The sequence below is a fragment of the Hordeum vulgare genome, chromosome 2H, assembly GCF_904849725.1.
Source record: "Hordeum vulgare subsp. vulgare chromosome 2H, MorexV3_pseudomolecules_assembly, whole genome shotgun sequence".
Lineage (NCBI taxonomy): Eukaryota > Viridiplantae > Streptophyta > Magnoliopsida > Poales > Poaceae > Hordeum > Hordeum vulgare.
In genome coordinates this window covers 616,576,829-616,592,827 of record NC_058519.1, presented here as the reverse complement: position 1 = coordinate 616,592,827, position 15,999 = coordinate 616,576,829, and the positions used below count along the sequence as shown (strand labels likewise).

General features: G+C 44.9%; 1 protein-coding gene across 1 annotated transcript; it reads left to right on the top strand.

The window, feature by feature from the left end:
- Positions 1-13,337: 13,337 nt before the first annotated feature.
- On the top strand, positions 13,338-14,726 carry LOC123430833 (probable purine permease 11). The gene is made up of 2 exons (XM_045114671.1): positions 13,338-13,422; positions 13,503-14,726. The coding sequence occupies exons 1-2, from the start codon at positions 13,386-13,388 to the stop codon at positions 14,621-14,623; spliced, it is 1,158 nt and encodes a 385-aa protein (XP_044970606.1). The 5' UTR covers positions 13,338-13,385; the 3' UTR covers positions 14,624-14,726.
- Positions 14,727-15,999: the final 1,273 nt, after the last annotated feature.

Here is a 15,999-nt window from a genome sequence, read left to right as displayed (position 1 = left end):
AAGTCTATCAGGGTTAAAGATTGATGTGGTCCAATGTCTGGTCAGCCTTGAGTTGTTGTTCCCGCCATCCTTCTTCAATATAATGACACACCTCCTAGTTCACCTAGTCGAAGAGATTAGAATTCTCGGTCCTGTGTTTCTACACAATATGTTCCCCTTCGAGAGGTTCGTGGGAGTCTTAAAGAAATATGTTCGTAACCGTGCTAGGCCAGAAGGAAGCATCTCCAAGGGCTATGGAACAGAGGAGGTCATTTAGTTTTGTGTGGACTTTCTTCCTAACCTTAAGCCGATTGGTGTTCCTGAATCTCGGTATGAGGGTAGGCTGACAGGAAAAGGCACACTAGGAAGGAAAGCAAAAGTATGTATGGACGGGCATTCTTTCTCTCAAGCACACTACACAGTTCTACACAATTCCACCGTGGTGGCTCCGTATATCGTGAGACACAAGAATATTCTACGCTCCGAAAACCCGGGGAAGGCTGACTCTTGGATTAAAGGGGAACACAAGAAGACTTTCGGCAGTTGGTTGCAGACACATCTCATGAATGACGATACCGTTGGAGATGAGCTGTACTGTTTGGCCAGGCCACCATCTTCGACTATATGTACTTTCCAAGGGTATGAGATAAATGGGAATACATTTTACACGGTTGCCCAAGATAAAAAGAGCACCAACCAAAATAGTGGTGTCCGCTTTGATGCAACAGACGAGAATGGGCACTGTTTGGAAACATATTACGGGTACATAGAGGAGATATGGGAACTTGACTATGGACCTACTTTTATGATCCCTTTATTTCGGTGCAAATGGGTGAAGCTGACAGGAGGCGGGGTAGTTGTAGACCAAAAGTACGGCATGACAACAGTGGATCTTAACAATCTTGCGTACATGGACGAACCATTTGTCCTAGCCAATGATGTCGCTCAGGTTTTTTATGTGAAGGACATGTCTACATTAACGAGAAAAAGAAATCAGCAAAAGAAGATATCATCCGATGAGCCAAAACGCCACATAGTTCTTTCAGGGAAAAGAAACATCGTGGGAGTAGATGACAAGACAGACATGTCAGAAGATTATAATAAGTTTCATGAAATTCCGCCCTTCAAAGTGAAAACTGACCCAAGCATCCTACTGAATGATGAAGATTCTCCATGGCTACGACCCAGAAGAAAACAGAAATAATAGATAGGAATATTGGTGCAATAATGTAATAATGTATTAAACCTTTTATGTAATGCATGTATGGAACGTACTAAATTTCAAACACTTTTCATTTTCATATTATCCATGTAAGAGATGAGTTCTCGTTCGAAACCCTGATACTTCGAGAGAGATTGTCCGTTTTGTACACGAAGTGCATCCAGTTTTTGTCGTAGCCCTCTCAACTTTTTAACACATGCTATGTGGGTGAAATGATGATAGCATGCCAACTTTCAACATTTTCAGAGTTCATTTGTAGTGCTTTTCAATTTCAGGGTCAACTAGCTCAAAAAAAATAAGTAAATCCACGAAATATACCAAATGAAGTCAGAAATTGTTGAAATTTTGTGGTGTGCCTTTGAATGGTGCATTTTGAACACACAAAAAGTATGGAGTTCAAATAAGTTCACAAAAATGAAATCCCTTTGTAAGAGATGAGTTCTCGTTCGAAACCCTGATACTTCGAGAGAGATTGTCCGTTTTGTACACGAAGTGCATCCAGTTTTTGTCGTAGCCCTCTCAACTTTTTAACACATTCTATGTGGGTGAAATGATGATAGCATGCCAACTTTCAACATTTTCAGAGTTCATTTGTAGTGCTTTTCAATTTCAGGGTCAACTAGCTCAAAAAAATAAATAAATCCACGAAATATACCAAATGAAGTCAAAAAGTATGGAGTTCAAAAAACCATATTATGAAATTAAATATTATCATTGGCGATTCATCTCTATTATGAAATCAAATATATAAAAAAACCATTGCAGAACATATGACCAAATTAATACAAGTTCATCATCACATTAAAGCCAAAGAACAGTAGTGATCAAATGTTATTGTTGCAAAAAATAAATACATAAAGTTCTCTAATAAAAACAACATACAACTATGTAAAACATTTAAATGCAACAACAAACGCGATCAAAATCGCAACTAAGGTAACAATTGACCCAACAACATAATGATACCAAGCCTCTTTATCAATGGCATATTTTCTAATATTCCTAATCTTCAAGCGCATTTCATCCATCTTCAAGCGCATTGCATCCATCTTCAACCGCATCGCATCGATCTTCATCTTGCGATCATCGATGACATCGGCGACATGCAACTCCAGTTCCATATTCTTATCCTCAATTATTTTCAATTTTTTCTTCAAGTATTTGTTTTATTTTTCAACCAAATTTAACTTCTCGACAAGAATTTTTATGTGGGTTGGAATTTCCGGTTCACATACCTCCTAGATTAAAAAAATATATGTCACATTGGTCGTCATAATTGTCATAAAGACTAAATAAAACAAATAGTTATAAAAGATAATATATACCACATCCGAATCATAGACAGGACGAGGGCCGGCGGAGGCGGATACCAAAACCATCGCACTATATAATAACAAAAAATAATGAAAGTGAGTAATTTATACAAGTATGTATCTAAATCATACAAGTAAGATTTTTTTGATTTTAAAAAGAAGATAAGAACAAGAGGCTCACCACGGTGGTGCTCGCAGTTGGTGCACGGCCAAACCTAGACAAATATTAAGGAAAATGGAGCTTGGAGGTCGAGCTTGGAGAGGAGAAAGCTTAAGTAGAGTGGCTCGGGCATTTCATCGAACACGTCATGTGCATGAACTAGAGTGGCAAGAGCATGGCATGGTCACACTTCAACAACCAAAAAACAGGGGATATGGTGGCCAGGGGCGAGGGTTTATATAGGCAACACTTTAGTCTCGGTTCTTGCCACGCCCGGGGACTAAAGGCCCCTGCTTCCCGCCATCTGGTCTGCCGAAAAAGGGCCTTTAGTCCCAGGTCGTGGCTCCACCCAGGACTAAAGGGGTATCTTTGTCCCGGTTCGAGCCACGCCCCGGGACTAAAGGCCCCTGCTTCCCGCCTTCTGGTCAGCCGAAAAAGGGCCTTTAGTCCCGGTTCGTGGCTCCACCCGGGACTAAAGGGTCTTTAGTCCCGGATCGAGCCCCGAACTGGGACTAAAGATTCACCTGTATAAGCGGGAGTTAGAAAATTTTGAACCCAAATCGTCCATTTTCTCTTCTTCTTCCTCTCGTTCTCCTGCCCGGCGCGGCAAGCGACGAACTCGACGACGCCGTCCTGCTCGCCGCCGCCTGCCGTCCTCCTCGCTGTCGCCGTCGTCCTTCTCGCCGCCGCCGTCCTGCTCGCCGCGCGCCGCCCTTCTCGCCGCGCGCCGCCGTCCTCCTCGCCGCGCGCCTTCGACACCTCCGGCCGGTAAGCCCCACGCCCCCTCCTCCCCAACACTCCGGCCAGCACAAGCAAAGAAGAAAAAGAGAAGAAAGGAAGAAAAAGGAGAAGAAAGGAAGAAAAAAGAGAAGAAAAGAAGAAAAAGGAGAAGAAAAGAAGAAAAAGGAGAAGAAAGGAAGAAAAAGGAGAAGAAAAGAAGAAAAAGGAGAAGAAAGGAAGAAAAATAGAAGAAAGGAAGAAAAAGGAGAAGAAAGGAAAAAAGGAGAAGAAAAGAAGAAAAAGGAGAAGAAAGGAAGAAAAAGGAGAAGAAAAGAAGAAAAAGGAGAAGAAAAGAAGAAAAAGGGAAGAAAGGAAGAAAAAGGAGAAGAAAGGAAGAAAAAGGAGAATAAGAAGAGGAGGAGAAGAAAAGAAGAAAAAGGAGAATAAGAAGAGGAGGAGAGGAGAAGAAGAGGAAAAATAGAAGAAGATGAGAGGAGAAGTAGTAGAAGAAGAGGAGAAGTAGAAGTAGAAGAAGAAGTAGAAGAAGAGGAGAAATAGAAGAAGAGGAAAAATTAGTTTAGGGTTACAAGAAGAAGAAATATTTTTTTTGTCATTTAATTTTGCTATTGTATAGTGTATATGCTTAAGTGTTAATAGTGTTTCTTAGATTATTGCTTAATTTTGCTATTGTATATGCTTAAGTGTTAATAGTTTAATTTTTTTATTGTATATGCTTAAGTGTTAATAGTTTATTTTTAGCAAGAAAATTAATTGAACTAGTTTAATTTTGCTATTGTATATGCTTAAGTGTCCGGGGCTGGGCTCCGCCCGGCTGGTATTTTAGAGTTTAGGTTCTAGACAAGACTCGGGACTAAAGGTCCTCCTATATAAAACGAGCCTTTGAAGTTTTCAACCCCTCTTATATAGTTTGTTAGTTTATTAGTTAATCAAATGTCCGTTTTTTGCAGAACTATGGATCCACATATCAGGAACCTCGAAGAGGAAGAACTTCTCGAAGATATAATCAAAGACGGCCCCGACGTTGAACCAGCCGAATCTCCGACGTCATATCTAAACGACTCCGGATATGGAATGGAGGTCGAGCGACACGAAGATGAAGCCGATGGGGCAGGAGATAGGTCCAATGACGGAGAAGGTGATAGCTCCACTGATGGAGAAGCCGGTGAAGAAGCCGGTGAAGAAATAATAAAGTCCGGCGAGGTATACATATGAAGTTCAACAATCACTTGTAATATGTGAAAAATATTGGAGATAGCTCTATATTGTATACATATACATTCATTTGATGAATGTTTCTCCCTCTTAGGCCTCCACATCGAGCAAATCTACGAAACGAGGCCCGACTAGAAAGTTGGATGCACGGACGCATTACACCTTTGAGGTGATAATGCCTACGGGCGAACCCAAGCTTCCTAAGAATGCTGCTGACACATTCAAGAAGCAATGCGGAGTTCTCGTTAGGGATCACGTCCCGATCAGCGTTCGGGAGTGGAACAAGCGCAAAGGGGCAGCCGATAGTGACTATGTCGCCGAAAGGTACAAAGATAATCTTTGGAATGATCTCATGTCACATTTCAACCTGCCAGAATGTGAGAATGAAGACGCCGCAGACAAACTGAGGGCCAAAGTCAAGCAATGGACTCTAAAGAAGATGGCCGAACTGTTCCGTAGCTGGAAGAAGAAGCTATGGAAAAACTATCTGAAGACAAAGAAGAAAGTGCCAGTATTCGAGGGGTATCTAGACAAGCAGGCGAATCACTGGAAGGAATTTCAAGAGTACAATGAGTCAGAAGATGCCCAGGCATTATCAGAAAAGAACAAGATAAATGCCGACAAGAAGAAATATCACCACAAGCTGGGGCCAGGGGGCTATGAGACTGCCATCCCAAAGTGGGAAAAGAAAGAGCAAGATCTGATAGATAAAGGCATCGTACCTGAACCACTCCGTGATGAGTGGGAATTGAGAGCAAGAAATTGGTTCCTTGCGCATGGTGGGTCGTACGACGAAAAAACAGGGGACCTCATCTGAAATGACAATCTTAGGATACCCAGGGAGAATTGGAAAAGGATAATGAAAGAAATTAAGGAGGAACAAAGAAAGTTCACTGCAGATAGAGATAAAGATTTTCTCACACTGGTCCTCCGCAGTGACGAACATGGAGGACGAACGCGAGGCTTCGGTCCATCTTACCCGTGGTGGCTTGGGTTTGCCAGAGACCAAGACACTTACAGAAGCCGAGAGAGAGCAAAGAAGCGGCAACAGGTTGAGGAGAATGACAAGTTCAACCAGTTGCTTGCCAGGATTAACGAGCAACAGAAGCAGATTGATGAGCTTAGAGGAGTACCGCGCCAGGAAGATCCTGCACTTGATATTACCGGCGCCCCATCTAAGCGGAAAAGCAGCGTGGCTGAATCTCAGGCCCCGCCCGACGATGAACGAAGAATGATAGAGGGCGGTCCCGGCTACCCCGTGGATGGAATCAAGGATTCAACATCATGTGAACTTCATCAGAAATTCAAGAACATATCTGCTTCTGGCCCTAATGCACGCTGGCATGGCATTACCTTCTGGCCCTAATGCACGCTGGCATGGCCCTGAGATTCCAGTTGGCTTTGCTAAAGTCGGGGTGGATGAAATCATGACGGGGTTTAATGATATGGAGCTCGACATAGCTGGACCCGAAGATGAGAGGACACTCGGAGAAGTACTGGGTGGAGTCATCCTATGGGACAAGAACTACATCAAGCTTCCAGGCTCGGCCCCAAGGACAACACCACCTCCGAGTCGTCGCAGGTCACCTACACCTCCATTACCTCCAAGCCCTCCACATGACGTGGGCCAACACAACACGAGTCCATCTCGATCACCGCCGCTGGACTTGGGTCGTCCGTCTCCACCGCTGCCCGCTCCGGATACAAACCCTGAGCCTGCCACGGATACAAAGCGGGAGCGTGCCACCAAGAACGCTCCGCCGCTGCCCGCTCCGGATACAAACCCTGATCGTGCCACGGATACAAAGCGGGAGCGTGCCACCAAGAACTCTCCGCCGCCGCCCGCTCCGGATACAAACCCTGAGCCTGCCACGGATACAAAGCGGGAGCGTGCCACCAAGAACGCTCCGCCGCCGCCCGCTCCAGATACAAAGCCCGAGCCTGCAACGGATACAAAGCGGGAGCGTGCCACCAAGAACGCTCCGCCGCCACCCGCTCCGGATACAAAGCCTGAGCCTGCCACGGATACAAAGCGGGAGCGTGCCACCAAGAACGCTCCGCCGCCGCCCGCTCTGGATACAAAGCCTGAGCCTGCCACGGATACAAAGCGGGAGCATGCCACCAAGAACGCAACGCCGCCGCCCGCTCCGGATACAAAGCCTGAGCCTGCCACGGATACAAAGCGGGAGCGTGCCACCAAGAACGCAACGCCGCCGCCCGCTCCGGATACAAAGCCTGAGCCTGCCACGGATACAAAGCGGGAGCGTGCCACCAAGAACGCTCCACCGACGATTCCTAAGCCACAGAGCACCCCAAAGCGCAAATGGTCGCCCCTCCCAAAGGTACGTCATGCTAATCTTCCTATCGGACCTTATGATCGTACCCCCGAGGAAAACGCCACGATAGCAAAGGAACATCATGATGCGCAGATGAAAAAGAAGGAACCCGAGCCCCGGCCGGAATACACCTAGAAGCAAATAACATTTGCAAAATACTTCACGACCCTTCCATCACAGTATGACTTACACCATAAGCCTGATGACTATACACGCACATTGCTGAAGGAAGTGAAAAAGAGCAGATCTCGATCACCGCCGCCGGACTTGGGTCGTCCGTCTCCACCGTCGCCCGCTCCGGATACTAAGCGGGAGCGTGCCACCAAGAACGCTCCGCCGACGATTCCTAAGCCACAGAGCACCCCAAAGCGCAAACGGTCGCCCCTCCCAAAGGTACGTCATGCTAATCTTCCTATCAGACCTTATGACTTACACCATAAGCCTGATGACTATACACGCACATTGCAGAAGGAAGTGAAAAATAGCAGTTCAACTACAAGCAAGAAAAAATTAGACGTTCCTCAGCTTGGACAACAGGCCGAACAGTCGATCCCACCCCTCAAGGTGTTAACCGAGAATGTTCCCCCTCCGGTGCAGGGGCTAGCTTTAGAAAGAGCAAAGGAGTTGGCGGCTGCATGTGGTATCTCGGTTGAAGAATTGTTGTCTTCCCAAGACGACAAGATACCCAAGGCTGTGGTAGCCCCTAAGCCAAAGTTTGTCATGGGAGAGCCTTTGGTCAGCAAAGATGATCTCGCAACAAATATGCGTTACTTGCATAAATGGTACTTAAGTGAATCAAAGAATGGGAGAACGATGATCGTGCTGAGTGTCCCACAGGAGTACTACGGCCGCCCCGAAGAAATCCGTATCGACTTTGATGAACTCTTCCAGATGTACAATGGCGACGCCCTCGACAAATCGCTTATGAGTTGCTATTGTTTGTAAGTTTTTCAATTCGTTGTCTACATATAACTTGTTTAGTTATTTCAATTCATTGTCTATATATAACTTGTACTCTATTATGCAGAATGAAGATTCTGGAGTGTAAAAGTAAGAGCATCATAAATATTGGGTTTATTGACCCAGATAAAATACATATAGCGACGCTAACTGATTATCCCAAGGAGACGGAGGAAAACCTTCTAAGGTTTCTAACAGATCAAAATTTCTGTGACCACATACTGTTTCCATACAACTTCAGGTGAGGGTCTTTACTCTGTTGTGTCCATTCACTTATAAGTGTAATTGATAAGTTACTCACACACACACACACACACACACACACACACACACATATATATATATATATATATATATATATATATATATATATATACATGTGCAGCTTCCATTGGATTGTGTTGGACATTCAAATTGATAAGGGAAGAGTTGATGCCTTCGATCCATTATCGAGACCCTTGGAACAGTTCTAAAGCGTGCAGGACATGCTCCAAGGGTAATTTCAATCATTCTAGCGCTCTATCGGTCTCTTTCGATGATTTTCTGATATATCAATCAATGGAAAACTTAGCAAATCATTATCCTTGTCGGGCAGGGTTTGGAAGCGGTTCAAGTGCGTGACTCCCGGTAACTTTCCTGAGAAGCTGACCTTTAGAACGGCTCAGGTAAGTAGTAGTATGATATACTTCTATTTTTAATACATTTATGATGCTAGATTATTATTTTGATTATATATATTCTATTTTCGTAAAGTGTGACCAGCAGCCACGGGGAACGCATCTATGCGGATACTATGTTTGCGAGACCATTCACACGTTTACCTCTGAGCACAAGGATCACAGATTCGACGTAAGCAATGAACATTCACACCTCTATTTTTACCCGTCATTCTTTGTTATCATGATTGATATTCATATTCATCTCCTCTTCTTATATAGCACACGGCCATGACAACGAAGGTCCTACCAGAGCAACGCGCGGTTGCTGTTGCAGAGGAGCTTGCGACCTTTCTGATGACGGAAGCTATAGATGACAAATGACGATTTAGTGTAGCTAGGGGCCATTACTGATGTTCGTCCATGTAATCGAATAGACGGGCTCTAGTCCCGATAATTCAGATCTCCATATAATTGTATATATATGCTCGCTTGTAAGATAAGTTAATCTTATATATATATGCATAATTATTTCTATTTAAATTATATGAAAACTAATTCCCGAACACCAAACGAGGCATCACGTTAATCTCCCGAACACCTAAACCCTAAAACCCTAAAACCCAAAAATAATTTCATTAAAAAAACCCAAAAATAAGCAAAATCTGAAACTCTTTAGTCCCGATCCGTTTAACGAACCGGGACTAAAGGGCCTGCCCCTGGGGCGCTACGAGGCGCCCACGTGGAGCACCTTTAGTCCCGTCTTGTGACAGGACCGGGACTAAAGGTTAGGCCTTTAGTCCCGCCCCTTTAGTCCCGGTTGGTGAACCGGGACTAAAGCCCCTTACGGGCCGGTGCTATAGGCCCCGTACCCACTAGTGCCCAAAGAACCAACAAAACGGTTGGGGGAGGAGGGAGATCGAAGGGGGGGATCTGGAGGAGGAGGGAGAGCTTTTTCGTGGAAGAGGAGGAAGAAAGAAGTGGAGGTGGACGAAGGGGCCGCGGGGCAGTTACTTATGAGGCCTGCAACGCCAGCCACCTTGGCGTTTCTCGGAAGGGCCGCAACGTCAAGTAGACTGGAGTTGCACCCGAGGCCCGCAACGTCCAATAGACTGACGTTTCATAACAGGGCTGCAACGCCACGGACTGTGGCGTTTCCAAAAGGGTCAAAACGTGAAATACTTTCGAACCGAGTTCGTTACGTGATGAACTTACGACTGAAGGATCAAAACAGTGAAAAAAAATCCCGAAAAGAGGTGCTTTGACAAGTTCACACGTCTCCTGTTGCAGCTCTCACTTTATACCATGCATGATATCTTCAATTATACTCCCTCCGTTCCTAAATATAAGTCTTTTAAGATATTTCACTAAGAGTCTAGATACGAAGCAAAATGAATGAATCTACACTTTAAAGTATGTCTATATACATCCGTATGTAGTCTATTAATAAAACCTCTTTAAAGATTTATATTTAGGAACGGAGGGAGTAGAGTATATATAGAAATTTTCATTATATTTAAGCTAGAATCCAAAAGTATGCTACAGTTCTACCTGGCGGTGTGGTTCCAACGCCAGAAGTGCTATCTGGCACGCACCATCGTCACATCACGCTTGCCATATTGTTTTGGGGTATATCCTACTGTGGTTTACACAAACATCTGGGTACGTTCGGCCAATTGTGTAGGTATCATGACAAGATTATGTGACAACAGCGAGTAGCAGAATCGTTCCAAGATTGAAGAATCGCTCGGCGTGGGTCTTTTGACGCGAGTGTCGCGACCAAATTAAGGGTGCGTGGGATTACATCTAACCACGCACAAACGGGGATCTGTTAGCCGCGACGAACCGCTTCGCTCCTTGACGGTTCCAAGCGATCTGCAGGGCGACGTTTTCTTTTTTTTTTTTTTTAGAAAAGGAGGATTACCTTCGGCCTCTGCATCAACACGATGCAAACGGCCACTTTATTAATAATAAGGTAAATAAATTGCGGTTGAACATAGTCTCCGGCAAAATAAATTAGAATGAAAGGTAAATATAAAAGTGCCACAACCGGCAAAATATGCCTAGATGTCTACTCATCTATTCTATTACTGGACTGCCATCCAAACCGGTTGAAGATATCCCGCGCTACCGTCTCCCATCGGGTAGACCCAGTAACCAAAGGCTCCCTGGTTCCCATCGCGACGTTTTCTGTCCCTTTTCTCCATTGCCGAGGCTGCAGGCCCTCACCTCCTCCGTTTGCATCTCTGGCAATGGATGAGGGTGGAGATCCTGGTGATTCTGTTACGTTGGTTGAAAGGGTTGGTAATTTTTGTCTACGGGGCATCGTTTTGATGGTGAGGGCAACATCGCGTTTTTGAAATAAAGTGTTTCTTCTCCCACATCAATGACGCATTTACTCGCGGCGTCGAGGTCTTCTCGGTGGTCTTCAAATCTAGCGAGTTGGGATGCGTGGATGACGGTAGACGGCGACATTTTGCTTCTTCCATCGTGTTGGATGAAGTTGATGGAGTCGAGATCTAATGGATACGAGGATGAACCCCGGCTGACTTGCCACAAAGCCTCGGTCTCGTCGCTTGCGACGGTCCGGTTCATCGGCTCGAAAAGCATTCTTGTATGCGAAGGTGCTTCCTTAGTTCTTGGTATGGTGGATGCTCTTCTTTTTCTCTAGCGTCGTCATGGCGATGGTGGTAGACAAAGGTGGACAACGATTCAGCAAGGCATAAGGTTCTCTACTAGTAAAATTTTAGTTTCACTTGTTGTAGAATTCTTGGTGCAAAAATGTAAGACTTCTATGTATGTCTCGTGTGATGACCACGTATGTACTAATATGTTTGTCTAATAAAATATGTGTGGTTATTCAAAAAACTCATGCACAAACGGACACGCAGATCCTTTATTTTCAGCAACTAGAGATGTCGTTTCACGCACAAGATGAAATTGCTAATTATTCCATTTAGCATTTCTTCAAGAAGTCATTTATCCTTATAGACATTTTAGTTAATCAATAAAACTTGTGGATCATTAAAAGGATAAAAATAAATAAATCAAGATTACACCTTCTTCAAGAAGGGGTAGTCGGCACTGACGTCCCACATAATATTAACGATAATGATGAGGCTGGTTAAGACATTCATCGTCTGCGCGGACATCCGGCCGTGTGGAGGGCCTCCCCACATGGTGTGTGGGAAGACATGGTCCAACTAATAGGGGCCCGGATAGATTGTACAAACTTTCCTAAATCTCTCCCAAATTTAAGGATGGTGTGTGGGATTTTGGGTGTCTAGGCCGGTGTCGTTCGATTTGGTGATCGGCATTGGCTGAGTAAAAGTATTTAAACCATTTGCGAAGCGTAGAGAGAGATAGAGGTTCTTTTATGAGCAACGAAGGGTTTGAGGAGGTTGCTGTTAGAGCTGAATCCGTCGACGCAAGCAAGCTCCACAACCACATGTTTCCTGAGTGAGCGTTGGAAGGGAAGACATGGGCTGTTTGCAACCTGTGACACCATGGCCTTCTACCTCCTCCTCATCGAGGTCAGATGCTGCAACTCGCGCAAGTCTAGAAAATTGCTTTGTTTTTTATTTATTTTCACACAAAAGAGCTCCCCTCCTCCCGATTCATTAATTTGTACGAAGGTACTGGACTTTTGGATTTGGAGATGGTGGCCACCGGTGCTTCAACTCGCAGCCGTCGATGCCCGAGATAGCGGCCATCGGACGTGCTAGAATTGGAAACCAGCCAAGCTGCAACAATGGGGACCATATGCTGGAACCACGCCTTGACGATGCTAAGATTGGCAATTGGCAATGCTGGGATCACGCCTGTTGATGTTGCGATTGACAAAGAGGGATGATGCAACTGACATCACCAAAAGCTACGAGCAGTATGCCCATGATGCCGCAACCGATGAAAGCACGTGTCGAAAGCCGCGCCGACACTTGTTAAAGAAATCGTTAACCAGTAATTGCTCGGTTGGCTGACGAGTAGAGGATTAATACGCTAATCGACAAGTTAATCATTCATTTAATCAGTTAATCGAAGGATTTATCAGTTTATCGGTTATTCTATGACCCTGAAAGTAAGGATTATTCTTGAACATGGACAGCGTCTATGAGCCGCGACGGCCGTTGATTTGCTCGAACCTGCAACACAAAAAGTTGCGACAGGGTGACGACTGACGAGGAGGCTGCAACCGGGCGGCGATGGAGCTGCAACGAGCGTCGTGATGCTGCAACCTGGATGCACAATTGTTATGACTGACATCGGGGTCGTGGCGGTGCTGTAAGCCCGCGACGGCAGCGCGTACGGACACATACGACCGAGGAAGTAAGAGCGAGGCGAGCCAAAGGACCATCTTGCGGCTGCGTGTTCTCTGGGCACCATCGAATCAACGGCTAGCTATGCTGCCGATCTTGCGCTTGCGTCGATCGACCGGTGCCTAGGGCCGCCCTCCACCAAACGATCAGCGGCCCAAGTGCTCAACGCCGGCGCCGTTGGGATTCCTTTTGTCAAGGGCCCGGGAAAATTGAGTCATGGCACAAGCGTTGCTCAACGGTGCCGAGTTAAGTCAAACTAATGTTGACCGCCGATTTAGATCCGACCTAGCTAGCGCCAATATTGTTGCTACCTGCCTGCCTTATTCGATCAATCGACGGTTGGACGAAGGCCCCACGCGCAAATAGGATCATACATACAGTATATCATAGTATTGTTATCTTGTTGCGTATATATCCTTTTCTATCAGGGCTTCGGGTTATCAGGATACGGAGACCCGTGTGCATATCCTCGATCGTGACGTAGATCGATATGGGCGATGCTGGTGAAATTCGTCTGCAGATCGCAGGTCCCTCTCTCGCTCTCCATCTTGAATTCTTCATACTGCAATCTTGTCGTGCATGGTGACCAAATTGCAGGCTGGTACAGGAGGCGAAGAAAAAGCTCGAGGAGTAGCTGGCAATGGCACGTCCGCGGCAACCGCGGCGCCGCCGACGATGTCGGAACGCGTACATTGGTGGGCGGTGGTGCTCGTCAACATCGTGTTCGTCCTCTCCGGGCAGACCGTCGCGAGCTTCCTTGGCAGGATCTACTACGACCAGGGGGGCGGCAGCTTGTGGATGGCCACGGTGGTTCAGTCCTGCGGCACGCCGCTGGCCATCCCGCTGCTCCTCTACTTCCGGCGCCGCCCTAGGTCCACCGCGGTGACGCGGCCGCCGCTCCTCAAGATCTCGGCCATCTACGCCGGCCTGGGGGTCCTCCTTGCCGGCGATAACCTGATGTACTCCTACGCGCTCCTCTACCTGCCGCTCTCGACCTACTCGCTCATCTGCGCGACGCAGCTCTCCTTCAACGCCGTCTTCTCCTACTTCCTTAACAAGGAGAAGTTCACCGCGCTCATCCTCAACTCCGTCGTGCTGCTCACCTTCTCCGCGGCGCTCGTCGGCGTGAGCCACGGCTCGGACGGGACCAACAGCAGCGTCCCGGCGGGAAAGTTCCCGCTGGGGTTCGCGCTGACGCTGTCGGCGTCAGCGCTCTTCTCGCTGATCCTGTCCCTGATGCAGCTCACCTTCGACAAGGTGCTCAAGAGCGACACCTTCTACGACGTGATGGAGATGCAATTCTGGAGCAACACCGCCGCGGCCGTGGTGTCGGTGGCCGGGCTGTTCATCTCCGGTGAGTGGAGCACCCTGGGCGGCGAGATGGACGGGTACAAGAAGGGCAAGGTGGCCTACGGGATGACGCTGGCGTGGACGGCCATATCGTGGCAGCTGACCACCGTGGGCATGATGGGGCTCGTTGCGGCGGTGTCGTCCCTCTTCACCAACGTGATCAGCACCGTGGGGTTGCCGCTGTCGCCCATCGTGGCCGTGATCTTCTTCGGCGACCGGATGGACGGGGTGAAGGTGCTGGCTATGCTCTTAGGGGTATGGGGTTTCTTCTCCTACATGTACCAGCACTACCTTGATGATGCCAAGGCTAAGAAGATACTAGCTGAGCGATTAGCCGACGACGACGAACAACAGACCGTAAAACTCAATACAGAGTGAATGAATTATGCAGGAGTTAGACTGTGCTCTTCCCGTTCTAAAAAAACATTTTTCCTTTCTGTGTGGATTTTACTCAAATCGTGTTGCACTACTCTCTCCCTAACCTCTCCCTAATAATAAAGTAAATACTGTTTCTGATCGTCCGTCTTAAAAATTACCCCTAAAGTTTGTATTAATTACCCACCATACCACCGGTAAGTAATAGAAAATGTTTCACAAAGTGAAATTTTTTGGACTGGGCCGGCCCATGTAAAAACGTCCTATGTTACGTCTGCATGCTGGTAGACTATCCAACACACCGTAAGGGCCGGCCCATGCACAGGCGTCTGCTTTTAGTTTCGTTTATCTATTTATTTTCAGTTTCGTTTTATTTTTTATTTTAAATAATTTAGAACTTCAAATAATCTTTAAAATTTTAATGAACTGAAAATTATAAATCAACATATTTAAAAAAATAAAATGTTTGTGACTTCAAAAACTGCTCGGAGTTTTGTAAAAAATGCTCGCATATACAATAAAATGTTTGCAATTTTAGAAAAATGTTTGTGAAATAAGAAAAGTCCATGATGTCAAATACAATTCCATGTATTAAAAATTATTAAAGGCATTTAACAAAATGCTTTCTAATTCAAAATATGTTAATGCATTTAAAAAATGTCTTAAAATTTTAAAAAGAGCTAATGCCTGTTTTGGTAGTTTCTTTTTTTTATTTAAATTTTTCCGTTCCATTTTTGTTTATTTATAATTTAAATATTTTAGAATTACAAAAACTTTTGCATACTAAAAAATAGGAATTTTGAATCAAAATGCTGACGAATTTTTATTTTGAATTAAAAATAGGATTCAAAAAAAAGCGCCGGATTTTTATATTTTTTTGACAAATTCTGAAACAATGTCCATGAATTTAATAAATATATTACTTATTTATAAAAATGTTTGTTTATTCAGAAAAAGTTCATGCGTTTCCAAAAATGTTTGTGAATTTAAAATAAAATCCTCCGACATAAAAAATTATGTTCGTCTTTTCTTGAATTGGTTGCCAATTCAAAAAATAATATTTAAACCCGTTTGAAATATAAAAAATATTCACGATTTTTAGTAAATGTTTGTAAATTGTAAAAATATTCTCGATTTTAAAATTGTTTCCATATTTGTAAAATTGTTCATGAAAGATCTAATGTATGTAGTTAAACATTAATGCTTCTAAGTGTATGTGACAATATACCTGTGTGAATTTTCAAGATTAAATGTTGGATGGATCAGATTATTATTGTATTTTTCTAAAAAAAAATCTTTAAATTCAGAATAAATCTTTGAGTTACCAAGATTTTTGACAACCATGATATATATTTTTTGAAAATGTAAAGATTGCTTCA